The 25,275-nt window shown below is 42.3% G+C and overlaps 3 protein-coding genes across 5 annotated transcripts in view; 2 read left to right on the plus strand and 1 right to left on the minus strand.

The window, feature by feature from the left end:
• Positions 1-55: 55 nt before the first annotated feature.
• c12h5orf63 (chromosome 12 C5orf63 homolog) lies at positions 56-4,539 on the minus strand. Of its 3 annotated transcripts, XM_048259255.1 has the most exons (5): positions 4,437-4,539; positions 3,717-3,806; positions 2,151-2,257; positions 517-573; positions 56-354 (listed from the first exon to the last, which is right to left on the minus strand). In XM_048259255.1, exons 3-5 carry the CDS (start codon positions 2,253-2,255, stop codon positions 187-189), a joined length of 330 nt encoding a protein of 109 aa, XP_048115212.1. In that variant the 5' UTR covers positions 2,256-2,257; positions 3,717-3,806; positions 4,437-4,539; the 3' UTR covers positions 56-186. The 3 variants fall into 3 exon arrangements, with proteins under 3 accessions (XP_048115212.1, XP_048115215.1, XP_048115213.1); XM_048259258.1 differs by lacking the exon at positions 3,717-3,806 and having other exon boundaries at positions 4,437-4,520; XM_048259256.1 differs by lacking the exon at positions 4,437-4,539 and having other exon boundaries at positions 3,717-3,823.
• LOC125304754 (TIMELESS-interacting protein-like) lies at positions 4,511-9,937 on the plus strand. Its single transcript, XM_048259254.1, has 7 exons — positions 4,511-4,617; positions 4,859-5,023; positions 5,600-5,690; positions 6,050-6,125; positions 8,313-8,435; positions 9,108-9,186; positions 9,444-9,937. Exons 2-7 carry the CDS (start codon positions 4,861-4,863, stop codon positions 9,500-9,502), a joined length of 591 nt encoding a protein of 196 aa, XP_048115211.1. The 5' UTR covers positions 4,511-4,617; positions 4,859-4,860; the 3' UTR covers positions 9,503-9,937.
• A 386-nt stretch (positions 9,938-10,323) lies between these two features.
• Positions 10,324-25,275, plus strand: part of megf10 (multiple EGF-like-domains 10) — a 64,819-nt gene continuing 49,867 nt past the window's right edge. Inside the window, exons 1-2 of the mRNA XM_048259643.1 lie at positions 10,324-11,650; positions 24,133-24,265. Coding sequence (XP_048115600.1) covers positions 24,150-24,265 — 116 coding nt within the window. The 5' untranslated portion in view covers positions 10,324-11,650; positions 24,133-24,149. The remainder of the gene's footprint in view (positions 11,651-24,132; positions 24,266-25,275) is intronic.

Genomic DNA, 25,275 nt, shown 5'->3' on the forward strand with positions numbered 1-25,275 from the left:
GCACTTGATAATTTAATCCTCTTACACCAAACAAAGAGACCACATGTAAACAAGGCACAGTGAAACAAACAAGCCTTTTATTACTTGTTAGATACAAAACCTTATGAATCACACTCTGGAAAATAACATGTTATGACAGGAATGCAAACTAAAAAACACATAATATTGACATACATTCATAAACAATTAGTTGCTTTCCTCCAGCTTTGCCAACCGCTTTTCCAGAAGTGTGGTGTTGACTCGATGCATCATTAGAAACTGGCCGTTCAAATGAAATACTGGTATGTCAAATTTGTACCTGTCATACCAGACTTTATTTTCAGGAAGGGTTATATCAACCTGCTGTAGTGTGAACTACAAAAAAGAAAAAGGAAACAGAACACCAAATAAGAACACATTTTACTCTTGTTATGACAGCATATGCCAACTTCTAATTGTTAGTAACAAGAACCGATTGATTTATAATTTACATTTATTTAAATTAATTATGGTATGATGCATGAAATATTTCTGTACTCTGTGTTTGTATGGTTCAAGGACTTCCTTTGCATCATCACACAGGGGACAAGGATCCTGTAAAAGAAAATTACGTGATTTTTTTCACTTCAGTAGCACTCATATGTGAAATGATCCAGGACCTTTGCTACCTGATCAAAATATATATATATATATATATATATATATATATATATATTAGATGGCTGTCACAACAGCGCTACAGTTGGCTACAATTCCAGTTCTGTGAAACATGTTGGCTACAATTCCAATAACCTTGTAGTACTAGTGTAGTAGTGGTTAGTGGTAGTATTCTTGTGCCTTTGCCTTTGTTTGTCTACCAGTGATTTGGACATTTGAGGGCTCTTAACACAGTATTAGCGAGAGAGCTCAGAATCTGATGTTAAAGCCACTCTCAACATATGAGGGCCATTGCCCTCAATACCTCTGTGGAGGCACTTGTATCTTTACGTTTCCACATTCTTTCACATTCCTAAACCACTACTTGCTGTTTCTCTGGCATACATTTAATTTATTTAGCTGAAACTTTTAATCAATAGCCTCTTAGAAAAGAGAAATCAATTCAAGCACCAGTGAAATAGGACACATACAAATACAAGATCACCAGAAGATAATAGTGCAGAAGTTTAAGTAAAACCAGAGGATACATTCATTTATGCCACATAAACATCTACATCAACAAAGAGGATTGACTGAAGAATTTGTTGGTGTTTGTGGGTGCTCGCGTCAAGGGCTTGTAGTTTGTCTGATTATGATGCTGATCGGGGGGGACTCCAGACTCCGCTGTTGAGCCTTCTAGAGGTGCTGTGGGCCTAATTGAATGAAACACTGATGAAGGAAGGTGCCTGCCTGATAACCCCAGTGAAATGCTCTCGAGTGCTGTTCTGTTGGTGATGTTTTTTGCCCACAAAGGTTGCTATGTTAGTGATTTTCTTTTTTTAAAGTAAATAGGCTTGGTTGTTGAAATCCCTTAACTATAGCACTAGGAATTTAACATCTTTCCTGTGTATATTTGAAATGACGCCAACTTAAAGCATGACTAGATCTGTTATCATTACCATTTTCTGGCCCTTCTCTTGTAGTATTATAAGTAGGCCTATGTACAATTGCTTAGCTCTGTTTCTCTATCTGACCCCTGGTGTATTACACATCAGAATTTAAACTTGGAATATATATATATTTTTAAGAGTTATTGAGAGACAATGGGGAGCTCTGCAGTAGGTACTGTGTTTGTATACTTCATAGTGTAAAGATGAGCATGGTGTTTTACCCAGTAAGTTGCTACAGCCAGCAGCTAACACAGCCAGGCAGCTACAGCGCAAAACTCTGGGGCCATATACATGGGAGCTCACAGACATGCCCCCAGATTGTAATGCTGTTGCTGCCTGGCTATGTTAGCTGCTGGCTGTAGCAACTTGAGCTAGGTAAAACCAATTATTTTTCAGGGTTTTTTCGTACCGACAGTACTCGGTGACCTCGAGAAACTGAGATCTATGGGAAAACCTTTAAGGTAGGAGATGGGCATGGTGTTCACCTTTGTAAAGAATTTTAAGGCACGAGTGTAAAGGTGAGCATGGTGTTTACCTTTGTAAAGAGTGTTAAGGGAGGAGTGTAAAGATGAGCATGGTGTTTACCTTTGTAAAGAGTGTTAATGTAGGTAGCTGCAGCGGTGAAGAGTAAGATCTTCGTATAAGCAGCTGAACAGATCTTTTTGGCAGAAGACTCCTAAACCAATGCATTTCTGCAAAAATGAACATGATCACACAAAGAAAAATCAGTAACGTGATGCTTTAGTTTAAACCTGCTGTGAGGATGCTACATTTAGGCTTTAGGCAAGTTTTGTAGGCCCGAATAGCCTTAAAATACTAATATTATTAATAAACTACGTAGAATTTAACAGAATAATAACAATAACCATAAACACATACAAACGGGGACTAGTGGGAAACAAGGTAAACAGATACATCTTTTGGACGCTTTTGGAAGATCTCAAAGCAAAGAGCATCACCACCAACAAGGAATCACAGAAGAAAAGCATCTTGACTTTGACCTCTTGGTGTTGGATGGAAGGCTGACATAGCGGATACTCACTAGAGGACCACAGTGGGCAAGAGGGGATATAGAGCTGGATCATGGAATTAAGATAGCAAGGTGCAAGTCCAGTAATGGTCCTACAGGCTAGAATGAGGGATTTGAATTTATTTATGGCTGCTATAGCTATAAGCATCTTTGAGTGTCTTGAAGCCCAATACAATGCTCTTGAATTTCTTTGCCCTTCCTCCCCTTGGACCCCCTACTAATCAGTACTAGTTTTACCCCCAGTCCGACGACCCTGATTATAGGAAGCCAAATGAAGAGTGATTGAGAGTTAAATGTGTCTTCTTTGGCTGATTAAAGATCAGATGTACTGCATTCTGAATCATCTGTAATGAATACTATTGAATTGTGATCAATGTCTTTTTGGTATTGTTTTTTTATATATATTGTTTCATGTTATCAGTATTGAATGATAGTTCACTGACAAAAAACTAAATGACATAAACAATATTTGAGGCCCATAATAAGCCTTCTTTGTCATACTTGGTACAGCCATTCAGCTGTTAAAAATATAACTTTTAGTCTGTTGTGTAATGCATGGCATCTTTAAGGCACCTGCTATGATACCCACGACGAACACACGCCATAACAGCAATTAAGGAGCATTACAATGTAATGTAAAAGCACGTACAATAAGCATTGCTTATTGTACGTGCAAGGTCACACAATAGACAGCATTTATGTTTATTCTCAGTTAAACATGACGTCTGCAGACATTTGTAGCACCTATGCATGCGCATGGTCTGACCTGCCGCCAACAGATACAAGAAAAAAGTTGCCTAACAACACATGAAATGTAACGCACTAGGTTAATCTCGCAGAATTAGATCATGTTTAAAAACAGATCTTCAAACTGCGTAGGCTCGCCTACGTAAATCGTAGTTGAGATCATTATTTTTAGCTCTGTATTGCGTCCTTGTCACCTATAAATAACTAGTCTACATGTACGCCTACTCGATTGCATTCTTTTTTTATACATAAAATGACGTATAGGTAAAGCTGGTAATTGTACATCCTTGATAGAAAACAAACTATCTGTCTCAAATTTCACAAATAGAATGAACTTGGACATGTTGAAAGACACTAGTCGCAACTATCCTCACCTCTAATCGAAGACAGGAACAACTTCCACTGGCAATGGGAGGCACCTCTAATCAGGAACGCGTCTCATTGGGTGAGACTCACATCGTTTCCTGTGCACAACATCAATTTGATTTGTTGACCTGTTGTCATTTATGCGTTGAACAGATTTCAGCGGCAAAAAATATGCATTGAAACCTATGACGCAAGTGTGACGCCAAAAAACTACTTCAGTCTAGCCTACTTCAGAGTATATTTAATGCAACCACTTGTAGACCTATCTGTAGCCTTTTTATAAATCCAAGAACTCAATAATTCTGTCGCTCATGGATACGTTTTTTTACGTTTTCACAACAATGTCTACAAGATTAATGTAGGGCTATTCAACCTTTCACAGTATATATATATATGAACACAACTCCCCAACTAATGTGATGGGTACAAATAGTTGTTAATGTTCAGGCGCCAGGGCATGTACAGTCTCACACACGGCTAGAAACAGGTAGGCTATTGTTTCAAACATAAAATAACACAAATTAAAACACATTTGCCTGCAACTCATCAAACTGATGCGTAATGGGGGCTGCAGTTTTTTTTTTTTAGTCGTAAATCCTATTGCTTTATTTTAGAAAGCATGTACCTGTATTGTAGTGATAGTTCCGAAAAGGCTCATTGACCAGACACTATACCATTGCAAGAATGTAGCCTACTTAAAAATAGAACCTAACAACAATCTGACGCACATAACGTAATTATTTGGCTCAGCTTAGCGTCCGCGTGGAGTTTGTTTGGCTTTGGAGTAGCCACATGGTCTACGGTCGGCGCTTGTTATCCCAGTCATCTCCAGCTCGCAGTTCAGCCGTCCGCGGAATAGGAGCTGGATTGGATAGCTGGATGGACATCCTGACGGTTTCAAAGGGAAAGGTAGACATTTCATTATGGTTCATAAGACAAAGCCTTGAGCCAAGTGATTAGATTTCTGCTGATTACATCGTTCTACAAATGGTTAATGCATTTTTTTTACAAAGGCCTAAAACCAGTGCGTAGTCTAGGGCTACTCTTTAAACAGCATAATCTTTTTTTCAACGTTTTAGGTATATTGCTGCACCAGATGGCTCTTTAGAACACAGGTAAATACGAATTAATCTGCCGTTTTAAATTACAGGCATGCACAATCCAGCAGAATATTGCCATATTACTGTTCCCCCCTCATACGAAGACCTCGAGGATGAGAAATACCGACCGTTCCCTCCTCCCGTATCCTCGCTTTTTGCACAGTTACCAAGGAAACGGACCACCACATCAGGCAGGAGCGCTGAAGACGATGCTGGTAGGCTAACATGTTTGCACATGCCACAGCTGTGTTGCTGTATCTTGAATATTTTTCATTTAACCGACTTTAGTTTCTCATTTGCATAGGCCTAATATTTGTACCATAGCCAGCCTACAAACTTGCAAACAACTTAATTTGGAAATTGTGCCCGTTTGTCCATATAGTGTGCAACATGTAGCTGCACACGAAACTAGGTATTAGTGTTTTAACATGTTATAGTCATTTCGGCCAATGCTGATAGTTCAATTATACAGGCTGTGGCTTACAGGTAAAATCAGAAAAGACCCTTTTCTTAATGCACATAAACTTGGAGCCAGGTACTGGCACCTTGGCAACATCATTCATCATGTCAGTGTTATTTCTTATAAATATGCATGAACAGTTTCTAGAGCCCAAAGCAATTACTCTAGGCCTGTGATAATGATGTGATCCTGAAGGAAGAGAGAAGCGACAGGAACAGGGTTTACTACTCATGATGTAGCAGTGTAGAAACACTGCACTGATAAAAGCTGCATATTGTAATGAATCTCCTGTAATGTTTGTGAATTAATGTAAAGATGTGTATTGGTGCAGATGAGAAGATTGGGGGCTTCCTCCTCTCACAAATGGAAGAAGAGCCTATGATTTCATGGAGAGAACCTCAGACTGATCTGGACATTGAAAAGTCAGTAAAGGAATGAAATCATCAACTGTCACCATACTAATTTGCTACATTTGTGACATAACAGCAATCATTTGCATCATAGGCGAGACTTTATGAAAATAAATCTGTGTTATTGTTTTTAATACAAATGCATATATTCAATGAAAATTCATGCCTTTGAAATTTGCCATTTTGGTTATCCATCCTTTTGAAGATTTGACAATAATTGTAAGAGATGCCTCTCAACACCATTTCTTCAAATACATTGCTGCCACCTATAGGTGTTTTTGATAATTACACCAAATATTTGACCATTAGGAGAGGAGAGGTCATAAATATATACTATGGGAAAAACGTATTTCTCATCTTTGTTATGGTAGACTTTTGTCTGAGAAGGGCCTTTCTGCTCTGTGGGATGTTCTCTGTAACACGACTTTTAAAGGACAAGGCTTTGAGGTAAGAAAGGTCTTTCTTTATTTATAATATTTTCATTTAATGACAATATTACGCGTGTGAAGCTTTATCCATTTGTGGAGTAGGCTATTTTATTACACCCTTTTTCACTAGTGCGATTTTGAACAGCACAGTATTACATATTGCTGAAGCACATCTATTAAATGTTGATTGCGTTGATTTGCATTGGAGCATAACATTTTAATAGCCCACACATCTATTTTCACAATTTGTTTATCTTAGTAGAGTCATTCTTAGAACTAAATGTTTGTCCTTTTGAAATAATTCAGTTAAACCTGCTGTATGCATCCTTCACCACTGAATAGCCTGCTTACGTAATTGTGTAATTGCATTGCAAACATAATTGGATATTAAAGATAAATGGGCGGAAGGAGTGTGTGCATGTGTACAACTGAGATGTTACTGGGACAGGATTACGTCTAGGTAGGCATATGCTTGTGCAGCTGTTTTTGTGAATGAAAGTGTGCCACTTCCCTCTCTCGAGATATGTAGACTAATCTACCTGTACCTACCTAGTGCTTGAGAAAATCTCATTCAGAAAATCTCATCTCAAATTTCCATACGAAATAAGAGTCCATATGGTGAGTCCTCACCATGCTGCGTGGCAGTCCCTTTCTTGTTGAGGGATGTGACAAGCACAGCCTGTGCAGTGCACCAGTTTCACCCACTGAGTCAGTGGTGGTGAGAGTGTGTGTGACGTGTTACCATGCACTCAATCACTTCCGTTGTGTGTGTGTGTGTGTGTGTGTGTGTGTGTGTGTGTGTGTGTGTGTGTGTGTGCGCTCAGTTGGTGGTAACTTTTCATAAACTGAAAGTAAATGCAAGTATAGTGCTTAGCATATTTCAAGTTGTTCAAGTTCATTGTGTGAACAGTGGGTGTGTGAGTTCCAGTCATTTGGAATGTGCATATCATGTATAATTGTGGTGTGATATGTTGTGTGTGGAAGTGTTAGTGACATTGTTAATCCAAGGTACAGACTGAAGTTTCTGTAAGACGCTTTGGTCCAAATTAGCAAACAAACTAAGTGGCAAAATCCTTTCCAAAAACCAACCAAAATGTCTTTCTAAATACCAACAACCAACTGCCTCATAATTTATACCTTAAAAATGGTTAAACCCTACAAATTCTTTCTAAGTGAAAATATGCTATACTATGCAATCACACTTGCAGTGCAGTCACTCAGCAATACAGTCACTCAGCACTAAACATGCAAAATTGCAGAGGAAATTGATGATGCATGGAGTTCTCAGCTGTAGCTGCAGGTCATATAGTTCACACCCTTTACCCAGAACCACTGGCTTGTCCATAAGTCTCTTTTATTGCCCAGTGTATTAGTCCAGCTAAGGTGTCAGTCGGAAGTGGGATTAGGGCCGCAGTCAGTGTACCAGGGCTGTGTGTTACTACACGTGTATAGATTGGTAGCACGCTGGGGGAAATGTTTACTTTGCTCTAATTCTCCAAGTGCGTAAGCAAGGAGTGGCCGCCCCTCTCCAGGCGGACTTAAGTTTGCTTTCAAGGCCCGGGCAGTGAGGGCAAGGACGGTACATACCGTAATCCCTCTGTCCGTACAGCGGCCATCTGAGCACTCTGTCTCAGCACTCTCTCTTTCTCTCTCTCTCTCTCTGTTCCCCTCCAAGGCCTGAGGCTGAGCTTGAGGGAAGCCTGAAAATAAAACTGACCCCAAGTGTGTGTGAGCTGGATTACCGAAAAGCCCCTTCACTGCCTCTTAAAATAGCACCTGGCCCAGGGTGTCAATCATACGTCACCAGCAGCCGCTATTGGCTCAGCCAGCTAATCCGTGGGTCTTATTGGTGGAGGAGCCTTTTAATGGCAGGCGGGCACCTGCCATCTGTGCATCTACTTGCACTTTGTCTGATTGAGGGTTGGGATGGCTGGATTTGATTAGGTATTTCAAGGTACCGCGTGTAGGTTAGTTGAAGGTTAAAGACTTAGGGAAGAACTTTTTGCAGTACTGTTATTGACTTGAAATTTTCATTTTGGGCATTATTATTTATTGTAGTGTCTAATTATGAATCAATTATCCACTGGCTAACACCTTATTCAGTCAACTAAATAAATAGAGAAATGAATCCACAAGGTGATGAAGTTTGGTCTGTGGTGTTGTCCGTGAAATAATCTCAGTTTCCTTTGCATATGTGTCCATTCAGGTGGAAAACCTGCATACTCTCCTGGGAGAAGTGGAACACTGGGCCTGTCAGCTGTATCCCCAACATACATTTGATGAGCTCGTCTCTCAGTTAGAGAACTTGGGCGACCACTCAGCCATACTGGTAGCTTCTACCCCATCTCTTTTAAATGCACATAGTCATACTTTTAAGAATAAATGATTGCACATGCAAAGCTCTGTACACCTGTGTTCCCCAACAGAGCACCTTAGAAAGATGCTTGCCACAGCAGGGATTGTAGTTCTCTCAACTGCTTATAACAACACTATAAGCAGTGGTTGCAACAGCAGTGACCCCTACTGGTTTGTTGTTGACATTAGAACAAACTGACGACTCCTGTTGTGGGGTGCGAGGAAATAGTGATTCCCACAGTAAAACTACAGTACTCAATGCATTTTATTATGTGCTGCTTTAGTACAAGTCTACACCTGTTTGATGTTGGCATCCTCTCAGGTATCAGAAAGACTGACTGACTTGATCTGGCTGGATAAACAATAGTCATTCCCATGTCTGGCGCAGATATTTTACTCATAGCTTGAACTAACGGTGCCACTGAGAACTGACCGTGCAAAAGCTTTTTTTGCAGACTGCCATTGCCACTGGCTCATACTGGTTCATCTGAGGCAATGCAGCACGCACTGCATGCTACACCTCGTGGTCCTTTTTCATTCTCTCTCTCGTCTCAGGTCGTGCGCTGTCTCTGTTGGTCATGCGGCCGTGGGTGGGTGTAGAGCTGTACTGTTGTTCAAGTGTCCTTTACTTTTACTATTCCTCCAGGGCCGCGTGAGAAGTTTGCACCAGGAGACGCCACCGTCCAACTTCACCCAGCCTGGAAGTGTTGACCTAGAGGAGGCATGTGAGTCGCCACTGTTGAGTGATTCAGAGGAGGGGGAGGGGTGAGCAACACTTCCAGCGAAATCCACAGGAATCTTTTCATAACTCGTTCATGACACAACCAGATACTGCTTAATGCTGGATTAATTCTGTTATATTCCTGGGAATAAATAAATGGGACGTTTAGCCATATTAGACCTCATGAAGACACTTTTGTATTAATATATAACCTTTTTCACAGTGTTGTCCACCTTTTTCTGTTATCTGCTTTCCCAACAGCACCACTCAAAGACAAATTCTCGGAGCAAAGAAAATGCCTGATAAGGAGTCTCATGTAGGAGGAGGTGTGGTGAGAACTCAGGATCTTTTATCTACAGGATGAGGAGTGTCGCACCGCAGAGATGTTGGATGTTGTGACCTTTTTGGGGGGGATGTATGCATTTTTCAAACATATACTTCACTTGTCACATGCTTTTTATGCTGGAGCTCACCCCTCTCTCGCTGGCAGTTTATAATGTGTCTGCTGTCTAGGGGAAAACAGTTAATTGGCATGAACTGCAGTCAGATTAAATGGGTCATCTCAGCCATTGAAATCAAATTGATTTTAAACACCCTCTGTAAATCCATGTATGTCTTTATGTGGTGCACTGTCCTGTCTAAGACATTAACAAATAACATTTAATTTGACAAACTGAGCAGACACATTTTGAAGGAGAAATTAGAAAATGGTTATGCTGGTTTCTGAGTGGATTGTGTGGTATTACATTTATTAATTTAACAGACACTGTTGTCCAAAGTGACAATTATAATACAAGGTCAAAGGATTACATACCCCCCCCCCCCCTCCCCCCGCCTAACCTGACCCTAGCCAGATTAATTTCACTCCGCCTAGCTCCACTCATCCATCTAGAACCGATCCATTGAAGTGTTGCTTCAGAAGGCTGGGCCTAATCAAAAAATGCTTGCATATGATTGAATAAGCCACTTGTCCGTCATCTATTGACGTGCTACTTCAACCACTCACATCGAAGCCAACCCGTGACGCTAATAACAGTGTCACAGTCGCTTCTACGCTATGTCACATCTATGAAACTCCCGCCCTGCGTCCTGATTGGCTGAACCATAAAAGTCGGTTGCAGAAATCACTCTCAATGGAAGAGGTCCCAGATGGATGTGAGTGAAGCTAGGCGGAGCTAAGCGGAACAAAATTCATCTGGCTAGGGTCAGGTTACCCCCCGCCTGCAATCATAGAATTTCTGGAATATGGAATTTTGGAAAATCTATTCCAGACATGGGAGTCAGGGACTCATTTTAGGGCAAAGAATTGGTTTACATCAGATTACTGCTTGCTTGAGTAGCCCACCTTCAATGCCCATTTATTCATCTCCCGCTTTAAAAAAGTATAAGATTCTTGAATACTACACGGCTGCTCAGAATAAATCATTGGTCGGTATAATGTAGCCTAGCATTCATTATATAGTAAGTCATGGAAACTCAGGTTTTCTGTCAGGGAAAAGTCCTGGAATTGTACATCTCACGTAGGCTAGAGTGGAAACCTTAGCCTATGTGATCAGTTGTTACATTAATGTGTAGACTGGGCTGTAACCATGCATTTGGGGTGGCTTCCAGGCTAATTAAGTTGCCACACTCAGGCTACATCCTAGTCCATTTGTTCAGTATACTATTCTCACAACGAATGCCCAGTCTCAACACCACAAAGGGTTGTCAACGATAGAGGGCGCCAAATGAGCGAATAAGTAGGATACAAATGAGCACTGCACTAGCCTGTGCCCGCCACCGTGCTGAAGCATCCAAGTAGGCTACTGACAATTTAAAGGACAATTTAAAAAGTAGCCTACATACATATTTGGTATAGCCTATTTCATTAAATAATGGATTTCAAAGGCAAGTTTAAAGGTATTTTTTTTATAATTCGATCCGTCGATTCTTAATTCTTTTAGGCACTTAGCAATTTGTTTGTGCCACTGTGTTTTCAATGTAGGCCAACTTCACATCAAAGCAATCCATTAATCATTTTCTCAATTAGCTTATTTATCATTCTATAAAGCCTTTCTCCACCCAGCCCCGTCTCACACAAAAAAGGTCCCCGGTAGTGGATGTCTTCACGTCTCCTTGCACCTTCATCACAATTGCCATGCTCATTGGCTGCAAGGCAATGAGGTCATGACAAGCATTGAACTGGTGTTTTCGTTTCTCGACTCGAACCAAGTTCAAATCTTCCCTCTTGAAAGAGAGGGGATGCGCATCAACTTTCCTTGGAACTTCTTTTACTTGCACCTAAAAGTTTGAAATCGCCGTTCTCCAGGACCTACTTTCTTTGAGCTTTTTGCGGAAATTGTGCTGTACATCACATTCTTCCACAAGTTTACCTTTTCGAACGGGCAATTTCATAAACTTAATTTGAAGGAAGCTGCTCTATCTTGGATCCATGAGCGTGGTGAAGACGTAAACATTTGCGTGATAAGGTAGGCTTTGCGGTTCATAAATGGCAATATGCCTATTTTCTATAAGGATACCTTCCATATCATATACATTGCAAAGTTGTTATCCTGCACTAGGCTACCATTAGTGGTGTGCACCTGATTTTCAGCATAAACTACTGCAGCAGTAGATTTAACTGTTTCCGCTTAATTAGACAGAGATCGCTTAACCCCAGATATTAGTTACACGTTTTAATGGACTAGAATCTCATACTGGCATTTTAGAGGTAGGCTATTGGTTTTTCATATCAGGGTGACCAGGGGGTTGAACGACAGATTCATAATCTGCAACGGAGAAACTTTTGTTTTTTTCTGTTGCCCTTTAAATTGGAAGTGACTTCTTGCACCAATTTTTAGTTTTTTTGTAAACTATTATTTGTTTGTTTACATTTGTTTTAACTATAGATGGCATTTTCTTTCATTTAATCAGGCTGAAATTGAATTGCTTTCTGAATTGAACTGAATTCCTTTTGGTAAAATATGTGTAAATTCATTTGACAATGGCATACATAGGCCTTTATGTGTTGTGTACTTATATGTATGTCTGTACAATAGAAGTCATTATTTATTCAAACAGTGCTGTTTTATGATTTTTTTAAAAAAATATATCTGGATTACCTTGTTTACCTCAAGTACGGCAACTTTCACCAAATCTCTCTCTCTTTCTCTCTCTCTGATTCACACACACACATAGAGGAGAGAGAGAGAGAGAGAGAGAAGAAGTAACACAATTGAAAAAGCAAAACAGAAATTGTACTTGGACATGCTTTTTGTGTTTCTGCCAGTGTAAATAATAATGATGGGTTAATATCTTTACTGGCCTTTGAGGGCGAGTGGACTGACATGAATAGAGGAAGCTTGTGACAAGTTAACATAAAAGAATGTGCAGCCCATCATTAAATAAAGCCATGGCTTTGGGGCAGAACTATTTCTGTGGAAGGAAATCTTGCTGCCAGTGCCCTGAGGGGCTGGTGCGTAGATGGGAGAGAAAGGCTCCCGCAGACATTGTCCCGCTGTCTCGGTCATGTGACTCGCACTGAATGGGACCCTGAACACAGCAGGGTCCCAGCGAGAGTGACACACGCACACACACACACACACAAATACTAATCGGGTTACACACACGCTTAGATGAGAGTTGAGATTACCGGAGTCAATGGTGGAGGTCAGATGTTGATATGTGTCGATGCGTCACTGGAGCGTGAACAATATGTAGATGTGAACAAGGTGTAGATTGCTATCACAGTGAGCCAGTGCTATACAGTAGAAGAGGGTGTTAAGATGGCGGTTTGTTTAGATGGCATTCAGTGACTTGATTAATCTGTATAAAAAAAGTTGGTTTACAATGACAATTATCTCTGCAGAACTGACAAGTGGCATGATAAAGTAGAAAATAAATTATGCTGTCTGGCATTCTATAGCAAGGTCTGTATGAATTACTTCCCTAACTTCCCTTACTTGGGGCAGCCGTGACCTACTGGTTAAGGCTTCGGACTTGTAAGCGGAGGGTTGCCGGTTCGAACCCCGACCAGTAGGCATGGCTGAAGTGCCCTTGAGCAAGGCACCTAACCCCTCACTGCTCCCCGAGCGCCGCTGTTGTTGCAGGCAGCTCACTGCGCCGGGATTAGTGTGTGCTGAGTGTGTTTCACTAATTCACGGATTGGGATAAATGCAGAGACCAAATTTCCCTCACGGGATCAAAAGAGTATATATACTTATACTTATACAGTACTTTCCACTAAACACTTGCTACACTTTCCTGCTGACCTGAACAGTAGACACTGGACCAGGGTAAAGAACCGAATTTAACCACAGCTCAGAACTGAATTTTTAATTGCTATGAAGGTCCATCTTTGCATGGAATAAAACTACCCCCTTTTCAGTCAGATCAAGAGTGCAGAGTGTTGACCAGGTTAGGTCTGGTGAGCGCAATAAAATATCATAAGAAATGTTTATAGCATTGACCATATTATTATTGTAATACGGGCTCCAGTTTGTGTTTGGGAGTGGCGAAAACCTCCAGCTGGTAGCAATAAAAGCAACATTATTCCTCCTCATAATTAAAGGGCAACGCAAGGACCCGGTTTTGAAAAGGATAAAAATAAACAAGGCTGTTTGCAGATGGTTCCAAATATTCTCCATGCAAGAGAAAGAGAAAGAGAGAGAGAGAGAACTACAGATTTGGACTATAGTCTTCCCACACAAGCAACAGTATGTGGAATGCATGGGACTGTGAGGCTAATCTGTAGTGGATTACGACACATTAAGATAGTATCCACAGCGAGACACACCGCTTATCCTGTCAGTAGATTATGTGCCAGTACAAAGCAAAGGACCACACGGTTGATTGAAGGGTGATCCATTAACTTTTGTTCACATCAGGAATTGCGTCAAATTACGACTGACGTGCCTCAGTTAATGTTGTTATGAGTATTTGCGTTTTTAGAGAGGGGGGGGGTGCTTAGGAGGGATGCTTAGCCTGAGGGGCCGAGACAAATGGTGATGTTACCGTGATTGACAGGAACACATGGGAGTGTTTACTGGCCAGCGCGCTGGGAGGGGGCGGGAAGTCAGCGACCCCTACAAAAGAAACGGCGCCTTGTAAAAACCCTCCCACAGCTCTGAGAGCTCATCATTTCCTAGTGCACCCGATGCCTCCCTGATCGCAGCACCACCACGCTCTGTTTTCCACTAAACATCAAGAGCTGCCAACATAAGCCTCACTTCACTAGCAATCTGCAGCATTTCTCTCTCCATCTTCCTTTCTCTCTCTGTTCCTCTCCATCTGTCTCCATGGAGAGTTCATCCTCCTTTTCCCAGCAGTCCACAGGTCCCTAGTGTGATCGAGGAACCATCTCTCCCCCTGGTCATACCGTAGATTGTGTTTCCTCTGCAGAGAATAGAAAAGGGACTACTTTCTTTGTTGTGGTTGTTTTTGTTCTGATCCGATGGCAGGGAAAGCCTTAAATTACAGCTGATCTTTTATATCCATGCCTGGCTTTGGTGGTCTGTGCCAAAAGAGGTATCAGCCACAGGCAGACAAGCTTCATATCTGCGGCCGTTTCATGACCGCCTCATACTGGGAACTTGCTACAGACTAAACCTGTGCTCTTAAGTAATGAAGAGATCATTATTTTTAGATAACGCAGCTGGATTGTGATGTTAATGGTGTACGGTCTCACACTGTAGTGTGTATCCTACATCCAAAATGCTTAAGTCACTCTTGCCTCGGATCCTTTTGGAGCTTATAGAGATGACTGAGGATAATGGATTCATTACACATGATACATACATGTGATGTAAAATGTACATATACACTATGTGAAGGAGTGACTCAAACGTAGATTTTTAAATGACCTGGTTTTGTACCATGGTTATGTACCATTCTGAACCAAACAGGAACAGACTAGATTGTAAGTTCCTGCATTATATTAGCTGGATAGGACAACAGCTACAACTAATGCCAGGTAGGAATGAATGCAGTCCGGGTAATTGGTGATGATTGGTCACTTTTGTTATGAATGAATAGCCTATATGTTTGAGGTTTGTGGTTGTGGTTTGCACTTAACTGTCTACAACATTGTATGTGCCCTCTTCCAACGTCTGGTGCAGTATGAAACATTATCTTATAAGACCAGGTCTGTCAGCATGGTGGCAACAAGACTTGAGACTGAAGACAAAACAGCCATTTCCTGTTCTGCCTTTGCCAGACACTGGTCATATTACCCCAAAACTGTCTGCTACTGCAGAGCTCTCTTGATGTTGAAGGCTGAGGGTCTGCTCCAGATCCTTCCGGGCCCAACCACCTTCTGAAAGATTTAACATTAGGTAAATCCATATGCTTGATGCTGGCATCGATACAACATGTGGGCCTGGAATCAGAGATCACCTTTACCCCTTTGCTGAGCGCTTGCATGGAAACTCACGTCAATTCTTTTCTTTCTGTAAAGGAGGTACTTCAAAGTTAGAGTTTTTGCACCTGAGATTCTTCTGGCCTTTTCAGACATTTAGCTTGTTCCTTAAAAGATAGGGGGAAAAGGTCAAGGAGCTTGCATACCGCAGGACTGTACAGTGTTTCTGAAAGGCACCACCTGTCCCTGTAAATGCAGACAGATGGATATTTGAAGAAAGAGGGTATTAATGTAGTGTCCTTTTTGGGTTTTAATGAGACCCGCGAGTAGCAACCCTCAGAGACAGCTGACCCCCACCCCCCCAACATGTGCACACCCCTCACCACACACACACAGATGCACGCACGCCAAACACACACAGATGCATGCATGCCGCACGCCACACACACACACACACACACACACACACACACACACACACACACACACACACACACACACACCACACATACACAGACGCACGCACGCCACATGCACACACACACATGCAAGCACACGCACACATACACACCAGAATCTTCTGGTCCAAGAGCTCTGGGAGACAAGGGAGAGGACAGCCCTGTGACTAGCAAGCTAATTGGGCCCGATGGCTCAGAGTGGCATGGCACAAACAGTCTGGGTAAAAAGCCCCAGTGCAATTACCCCTGATTGGGCCGGCCGGCTGAGTAAGTTAACTATGACAAATTGGCTCTGACTGGACGGGGATAGTGTGAAAGAAATTCATCACAGCATAATAGAGGATAGACTGTTATCTGATCCATCCATACATTTTCTTTACGAGTGAATGAGAGCGTATCTGCACACAGAGAAAACATGTTAAGGATTCCTTAAGTTCAAGGAGAGTTTTGTAAAACTGTTTTTACCCTCAACACCTTTTCCCCAAACAAAACTTTCAGTATATGAAAAGGGATCCCATGTCATACTAATTGTAGTTGTTACTGTGTACTTACAGAAGCAATAACTAAATTAAATGACATATTTCTTAAAAACATGTGTGTATGTGTTAATAACAATACATTCTCAGTCTTATCCTATCCATCCTATACCGAACCTGAAATCAACTCCATACCCCAGAAAGTTTGAAAGAAAAACTGCTTAAAGGGGCCAGAAAGTGAATTTCTCAATGAGACTTCTGTTAAGCTGTGAAAGCTGTCAGAGGTGTAGAGTCTTGAGCTGGCTCTTTCTACGAGGACACGACATGACCCAGTTCATCCTGTTGGCCAGCAGTGAAAGGAACAGATCCTCCTGTGGAGTTGGCCGAAGGGCCTGACTGGGCACAGCTGAAACGTCAGGTGAAAAACAAACCCCCCCATAAGCTCTGTTTGTTCAGTCCCTTGCCCCCCTTTAGCACAACAACCCACTAGTACCTTAAGACAACACTAACGCACATGAGGAAAGGGAAAAGGGAAAGTTGACAGAGCTGTCTCTCAGAAATGCCGATGCATAAATAATGACAAACATACTGAACAATACTTATTACTACTTATAACAGAGTGTACAGCAGATTTGTTTGGAACATGGCAACATCATTTACTAACATGTATTTTAGAGTATACACCACCAGAAATTTTAGAGATACAACACCAGAAATACTGATGAATATAAAACATGTATCACTTGCATATCTTGGAGTAAGGATTATATATTTGTATAGTCTCTGTGTGTTTTCCTAGAAACACACAGATACGGCTGCTTTCTGGCTCAGTTGTGGTGGACGTCTAAATGGAGACGGAAGTCTGCGATTGTTATGATGGTGGGTGATGGAGGAAGTTCCCTGTGGCTGAGACCAGGAGTTTAATCAAATCCTTTTCAAGTTAATCCTCCGATTGATGCGGTCTGATTTGGATAGCAGATGTAACAGGAAGAACTCCTGGGCGAGATAGAGATAGAGAGAGACAGAGAGAGAGAGAGAGAGAGACTGTAATGTGCTGTGCATGTGCCCCCTTGACGACTGACGGAAACGACTGTAATTTCTCCGTCTGCTAAAATGCCGCGCGGAGCACACCTGAGGGAAATGAACGCAGCATTTGACGTCAGGATCGCTCTTTTGGATAACGAGTTAAACCATTTGAGCTGCCATTTGTCGACGGAACGAAAACATTTCTGTGCCTTCGCGAAAGAATGAGAGCTGGGGAAACCTTCGGTTTATGGAGCACCACGTAGACTGTGACCAACACATTTGAATTTTACAGTTCGCCATGTCACTGACAATTCATTTAATATAACTTACAGTGCACAGATGTTTAAGTAATCCTTGGTACTTTGCTATCGACTTAAACTGTCGAGGCCGTGGTATGGCGAGAGCTCTGCACTACATATTCTTTCCATGTTGCAAATTTATGACTGAAAAATAACAACGCCAATAGTCATTAGTAGACATGATCGGCAAGGCGCTTACTCGGCAAGACGTGTGTAAATTGCAAACCCAGTGACCTTTTCTAAGAAATGGCTCTCGGTCACGCTTTAGACGAAATGTAGAGGGGTTAGCCCCAACATCACCCGAGACTGCATGTGTCGGGGCATAAATATTTTGTATGGTTCCCTCTGTCCACTGTTGCGTTTTCTGGAGCCACTTCAGAGGAATCTCCCATCAGTGTGTTAGCGTCTGCGGGGGTGGGGGCACTCGTGAATGGGAACAGTTTCTGGGTGCCCTGGTCATCAGGGCTGCGTATCAAAGTCCTGAAGTTGTCTGCTAAATCCCCCCGCAGGCGCCTGGGGTGTATGGGCCTTTTCACGCGCACAGCAACGCCCTTGTTTGTGCACTCACCGCAGTTGTCCCGGGCTTTCGCTGGGGTGCAGCTGTGCTCAGTCACCCCCCCCCCCAGACCCCCCACACCCTAACCAACCCAAACCCCCACAACCCCCACCCACAGTGAAACTGCAGTAGAGTCCTCTGATTAACCGCATGCGTCGAGGGCTTGTCAGCAGAGGCAGCAGAGGTGATCTCCTCCTCGTCCTCCTCCACCTCTTCCTCCTCCATCCCCTCCTCCTCTCCTCCTGCAACCTGAGTTTCTGTCAGTCATAGACTGATGGAACCTTGATCAGCTCTCACCTTTAAATACCCAGGGAATATGAGCAAATGTCCTGTGAAATAATAATGCGGCAAAAATGAATTAGTGATTATTTTGATAACAATTATTTTATGGTGAATTGTTATTTTATGGGTGAAACTGTATAGACAGGACAGAAAGGCTAACTGTAAAGCCCAGTGTCTGGGCTGTGTTAATGCCTCCCTTATCGAAATCAAATCATAATTAAAATGCACAAAAGTGCCACTGTTTCACTCGGCACACAATAGATTGTGTCCTCCTGGGCATAACCAGAGTGGACGTCAATCAATTCTATCTCTATTCTCTATCTATAGTATATTGGATTACGAATGGAGACATTCGGTTCAGGACAGCAGGGCTGGAAGTTGAGCACAATATTTTCTTTGCTCTGTGTGAGACAGAGAATTGTTTTCACGCATTGGGCATTGCATGCGCTTGGAAGCAGTATTTGGCCTTTTTGGATCGGATTGATGATGATGTATTGTTTTTTCATTACAGCAACACAAGGGACCAATGTAAAAGGTTTCTTTATAAATGCCATCTTGAGGTTATTGTATGCTGTCATTTAAATGAAGAAAATGGTGCTCAGATTACACAGACAACATTCAACTTGTTTGAGCAATTTGAGTTCAAATAAGGCTGCTTCGTGTTTTTTCCTTAATTGTCTGTCATTTTTTATATAATTGGCTTAATGCGATGACTAGACATGCGTGACATGAGGCCTTGCCAACTGATTATACTGAAAGGCATTGTAAACATTAGGGAGAGAAGGGAGTAAGTGAAACCAGTGAAGTATTTTATTTCTTTTTTTGTGTGAAAGACATTGTCTCAGTTCAACATTGCAGAACAGAGCCCACCAATTTTAGTGCCTTGGGGAAAAGCTTTAAAAATACTTGTGTCATGTGTGGATGCACTGTGGTTTTATATGTGCACATGAAAATCAACCGCCCATGACTAAGCACTCTCATAGTCTCCCAGGTGACAGTCTGTAGCATTTGGTATTAAACATAGATGGTGTGTGTGCGTGTGTGTGTGTGTGTGTGTGTGTGTGTGTGTGTGGTTAATGTGTGTGTGTGTGTGTGTGTGTGTGTGTGTGTGTGTGTGTGGAAAGAGACAGAGAGAGAGAGAGATTGAGAGAGTGAAAATGTGATTTGTGAGGGAGGTGGAGGGTGTGCGGATGTCTGAATCTTCATGGTAGATCAGCTCAGACTTTGTTTTCTACCACTGCACCAACAAATTCCTAGTTTGTCAAAGAACCGATCCATCAGAGCTACCTGAATCTGACACATTCAGAAGAGCAGGAACATATTGTATTGTATTGTATCAGACCCTGAGAGGAAGCTGCTCATTGAAACGGTTGTTGTCTGTGTGGGATGGAGACTTTGTGCTGATTCTGAAGCACAAGCGTGGGATGCTGAAGTGCCATGTCTGTCATTGGCACAGAAAGCTCAGAGTGCTATCCATTAGATGGGGGAGATATGGTCAGGGCCTAGTGAGTGGGATTTCAGCTTACATTCCCGTGGGTGAGAAAACAGCAGTCCTGTTCAAGCAGAATACTGAGAGCAAAGATGGTTGGATTAGTGGCTCTACCGCAACACTGTTTTTTTTTTCAGTCAGGGGAGCTTTATTAGCATGACCATAAAACTGCATTATTGCCAAATCCCAGCACAAGAAAAACAGGTATGTCTTACAAAAGGATTTACTGACAGAGGAAGCAGTCAGCAAATTGGAAATGCTAGAAATAACAGAATCAGCAAGATTTAAGTGTCAAACTTTTTGTGTTGAATGGTGAGGCTAGAGCAGATTTCTGCCAGTCACTCTGCTTCTTACCCTCGTTTGCATAAATCAAATAGCAGTGTTCTGGTGTGTTTAAAAAACGCTCTTAGAATATGCAACATGTGCCCTAATGTGTATAAATTGAATTTGACATTCCTCATATTATTTCCTTTGCAAACAATCTTTGGCTTTTGTCATGGTCAGCCCTCGGTTTTTAGGGTAGATGTGCGGCGTCTCATTTTTATCCAAAACAGACTGTGCTGAAAAGCTCATTACGAGCTGCAGAAATGAAATAACTTTGAAGGGAGCTACCCACTGAGCAGCAGTTGGTAGAGTGGTGCTTGGGGCTGCTCCCCACCTGTATCACACCCATCACTTCTTTCTCTTTTCTCCCTCGCTCTCTCACTCTTTCTTCATTTCCTTTTCTCCACTCCATCTCTTTCTCTCCTGCTATCTCTGTCTTTCTTCTTCTCCCTCTCTTTCATTCTTTCCCTCTTTGACCATCTCATTGTTCCTCCCTCTCTCCCTCTTTCCTCCCTCCTTCTTTTCTTTTTTTCCTCTCCCTCCTTCCCTCCCTTTCTCTTAATTCCATCTCTCCACCCCCCTCTCCCTCTCACTCTCTCATCCCTTTCTCCCTCCTTCTCTATGACCGTCTGTGTCTGCCACCCGCTTTCTGATGTCTGTCATGCTTTGTCAGGGAGCTGATTGAGTTGGCAAGCGATGCCCGGCTCGATGTCCAGACCGTTTGTGCGTCACGCTCGCCAGTTCTGAGTCATTCTCGCAGGGCCAGCGCGATCCAAACCACTGGGTCTGTCCAGTCCACTCTGACAAGCCCCTGGGCTTTTTTACATCACTCAACCACTAATGGACTCTTCCGAAAGGAGTATACTCGCAAGCTAATTTAATTATTATTAACTTGGGAGTAGTGGTTTATTTTACCTCAGCAGTTGGTTGTTAAGAAGAACTGTCAGGTGGGATATTCAATTTCACAGTGATGGTTCATAACAACACAATACGCAACGCAAATTACAAAACGGTTTTACAAAGTGGCGTTTGTAATGCCCTGCTGAAGACCCCTACTGTATAGCATCCTATTGTGCCAGCATCAGTTCACCCAGCAATGTTAAATTCAACAATAACATGGATAGAATATATTTCTAAGCCAATAATTATACATGGCCGTGGTGGTAGACATATTTTTATGCGGAATGCCACAATAGTGGGCTCCACCAAGTATAGTCAGAGGGTAGAAACAGGAATCGGATGAGGGCTACTGGAATGCTGGCATGTCATTGTAAGATACACAGAGAGTAAACCCTCAGCTTCACTTCCATGTAATTTAACAAGGCAGAATCACAGCAGCGTAGTGTCTACGAGACATCTGTGTGGGCAACTGCTCCACTTTGCTCCACATCTGAAAGTGGATTTTATGCCCTTGGAGTTTTAACTATTCATAGATGCTTTTTAAAAGTGGTTAGTCACACATTGAGTTTATCCTAAGGAAGCCTGCCACACAATTTATGGTTGTTAGACCTCCAAGGAATCTCTGATTAATAAATTCTCCAAGGGATCTCTGATTCATGAATAGCTGTATACATTAAAAGGCCACCATATGACTCAACGTTGTATGATCTTTATCAGCTAAAGGCACTTGACCTCTTAGTCTTTCTTTTTCTGGACTGCTTTGATAGCGGCTGTAAAGCTTCAGTGCTGTGTATGAAGAAAGTGACTTATTTGATTTCCTTCCAACAGCATTCAGAGGATAACAGCGGTTAACAGCATTGATTGGTTATTCTGTTTACGCCATGTTTTCACACTGTTTGGCATACTCGGCACTAAAGGTGAGACCTGGCACTGCTCTCACTGATCGGTTTCTTGGCCAACCACAGGTGCATCTGAGGTCACTGACTCCTCAGATCCACCACCTCCGCCTCCTCATACACACACACACACACACACACACTCACACTCATACACACACATTTCATCCCTGACATGGCTATGAAACATACTTTATGAGGTGTTTGTATGAAAGCTCTTAAATTTAATCAACCAACAGAACAAAGCGCAGCAGAGCATCATTGGAACCATTACTGGTGTAAATAAGGAACAGATGAATGGTAATGTTCCATCCAAACACTCTAAGGGTTGCCATGGCCAAGTTAGATATTAGAGACGCTGTATCTCTGAATAAATAGGAACATATTTGTGTTGATCTTGTTGTGATTATTTGCTCTTTTGCCATGTTTTTGTTTAGACATACCCAACTCGATATGTTGTTTTGTATACACACATTTTCAATATATGAAAATGAATTGTATACAGCTAGTTTGGACAGTCACTCGTATTTGGTATTTAGTGTATGTGTAATGTGTGTGTGACGCTCAGAAAGAAGGGACAAAGAGGACGTTTATATGATGGTTAAGGGAGAGGGATTTCAGGGACCTTCTGCTTGCTCATATACACATTTTCTAACAAGCACGCTATTAGGAGTTAGGAGAAGCATAACATCTGAAAGGCACTTTGAAAAGTGTGTGTGTGTGTTTGTGTGTGTGTGTGTGTGTGTCTGTGTATGTGTGTGTGTGTGTCTTTCTGTGTGAGTACGAGTTTGTGTAAAGACAAGTTCAAATGTGTGTCTTTCTCTGTGTGTGTGTGTGTGTGTGTGTGTGTGTGTGTATAGACATGTGTGTGTTATACGTCCCTCTGTAAAGGGTCATCTGTGTGCACCTGGTGGTAATGTCAGAGTGGACACTACACTGATGGACCTGCGGTCCCCCACTCACTCCATCACTCACTCACTCACTCACTCCATCACGCCCGCCCTGTGCCAGACCTGCGGCAGGTGTTGCCCATTACCGCACCTCAGCTGCCCGATAAACGTCCTCCTCTTCCAAACAGGCGTCTAACAAGATGGACGTGTCCTGGCAAACTCTCACCAGTGTCTGACACGGGGCATTTTAGTCACTTATTAGAAAATCATTTTACTAGGCCACTTTAGGCCATTTGGTACTGACCAGTAATTATCTGCAAGGACTTTTGCAGTAGCACATGATTATTCTACAGAAAAGTAGAATTTACTCACAAACAGAAACTTTTGACCGGACTTTTTAAAAAGCATGCTTATATAATGAGTTGGAATATTTTCTAGCCTCTCTAAGAAGGTGTGCAGTTAACTCATTGTTTATTCTACAGGACTTTTAATTGTGTGTGTGTGTGTGTGTGTGTGTGTGTGTGTGTGTGTGTGTGTGTGTGTGTGTGTGTGTGTGTGTGTGTGTGCGTGCGTGCGCATGTGTGTGTATGTATGCATTTGTGTGTATGTATGCATTTGTGTGTGTGCACATGTGTGTAAATGTGTGTGCCTGTGTGTGTGTGTGTGTGTGTGTGTGTGTGTGTGTGTGTGTGTGTAATGGCGTAATGTGTGTGTATGTATGCATTTGTGTGTATGTATGCATTTGTGTGTGTGCACATGTGTGTAAATGTGTGTGCCTGTGTGTGTGTGTGTGTGTGTGTGTGTGTGTGTATGTATGCATTTGTGTGTGTGCACATGTGTGTAAATGTGTGTGCCTGTGTGTGTGTGTGTGTGTGTGTGTGCGTGCGTGCGCATGTGTGTGTATGTATGCATTTGTGTGTATGTATGCATTTGTGTGTGTGCACATGTGTGTAAATGTGTGTGCCTGTGTGTGTGTGTGTGTACTGTTTAGACTAAGCGTGTGTGTATTTTTTGTTGCAGGTGTAGCTTTGACAAAGATGGCATGTGTCAGGTGGCACTGGGGCTGGGTGCTGGGGGTTCTGGCTGCCTACCTTGCACAGGTGGCATCCTCACTCAACCTGGAGGACCCCAACGTCTGCAGTCACTGGGAGAGGTCAGTCACGCTCCCTCATTACACGTCTCTCATTCCATCACTCGCCACTCTTTCAGTTTACGGTTCTTTCGTCTTGCACTTTCTTAATGTCTCTCAGACTTTTTGTCCCCTTTCTTTCCTTTTTGTCCCTCTATCTTTCTCTCTTTAGTCTTTGTTGTCTCTTACTCTCTCGTTTTTCTCCCACTCCCATGCACACAGACACACACACACACACACACACACACACACACACACACACACACACACAGACACACACACACACACACACACACACACACACACTCACACACACACACACACACACACACAAACACAAACACACATGCATGCGCACACACACAGTGACACTCTCACACTCATACACATGCTCTCTGACACACAGAGACTCTGCATTAGATTTACAATTCACATTTTGTATGCTCGTATGTCTCAATTTCCCACTTGTGAAAGCTTTATAGTTCAACCTTGAGAGTTACGACTGTTAAGGAAGTCTATGATCGATCCAAACAGTTATGGGCTATGGGGAATTCACAGTATACTAGGACTTCACATTTGACTGTGAACTGTGACTAACCTAAATAATGCTTTGGCTTGTGTTGTCGGCCGTTTATTGTAATGGAACAGAATGTGACATGGTTCCCCTGTTTACAACTTTATGGTTTGGAAGTTATTCGTCCTAGCACGTCATTCTGCAAAGTTGACATAATGTTCTTGTGCAGACGATTTGTATTGTTTGTGGACTGAATGAGCTTATCTAAATAGGAGACGGCGCAGAGTTAAGATAAACAATTACTTTAGGTTAATTGGCTTAGTTTGGCAGTCACGCAAAATCCAGTCATTGATAAATTAAGTCAGCTGTTTTAGGTTTGAAGTCCTGCACCTAAAGCTGTGCATAGAGACACAATCACAGACACACAGGCATGCAGACACACACAGACATACGTACACACACATGCACACGTACATACACACACACACACAAAACACCCACACACTCATCACCACGCACC

Source organism: Alosa alosa, chromosome 12, assembly GCF_017589495.1.
Source record: "Alosa alosa isolate M-15738 ecotype Scorff River chromosome 12, AALO_Geno_1.1, whole genome shotgun sequence".
In the NCBI taxonomy this organism is placed as follows: domain Eukaryota; kingdom Metazoa; phylum Chordata; class Actinopteri; order Clupeiformes; family Clupeidae; genus Alosa; species Alosa alosa.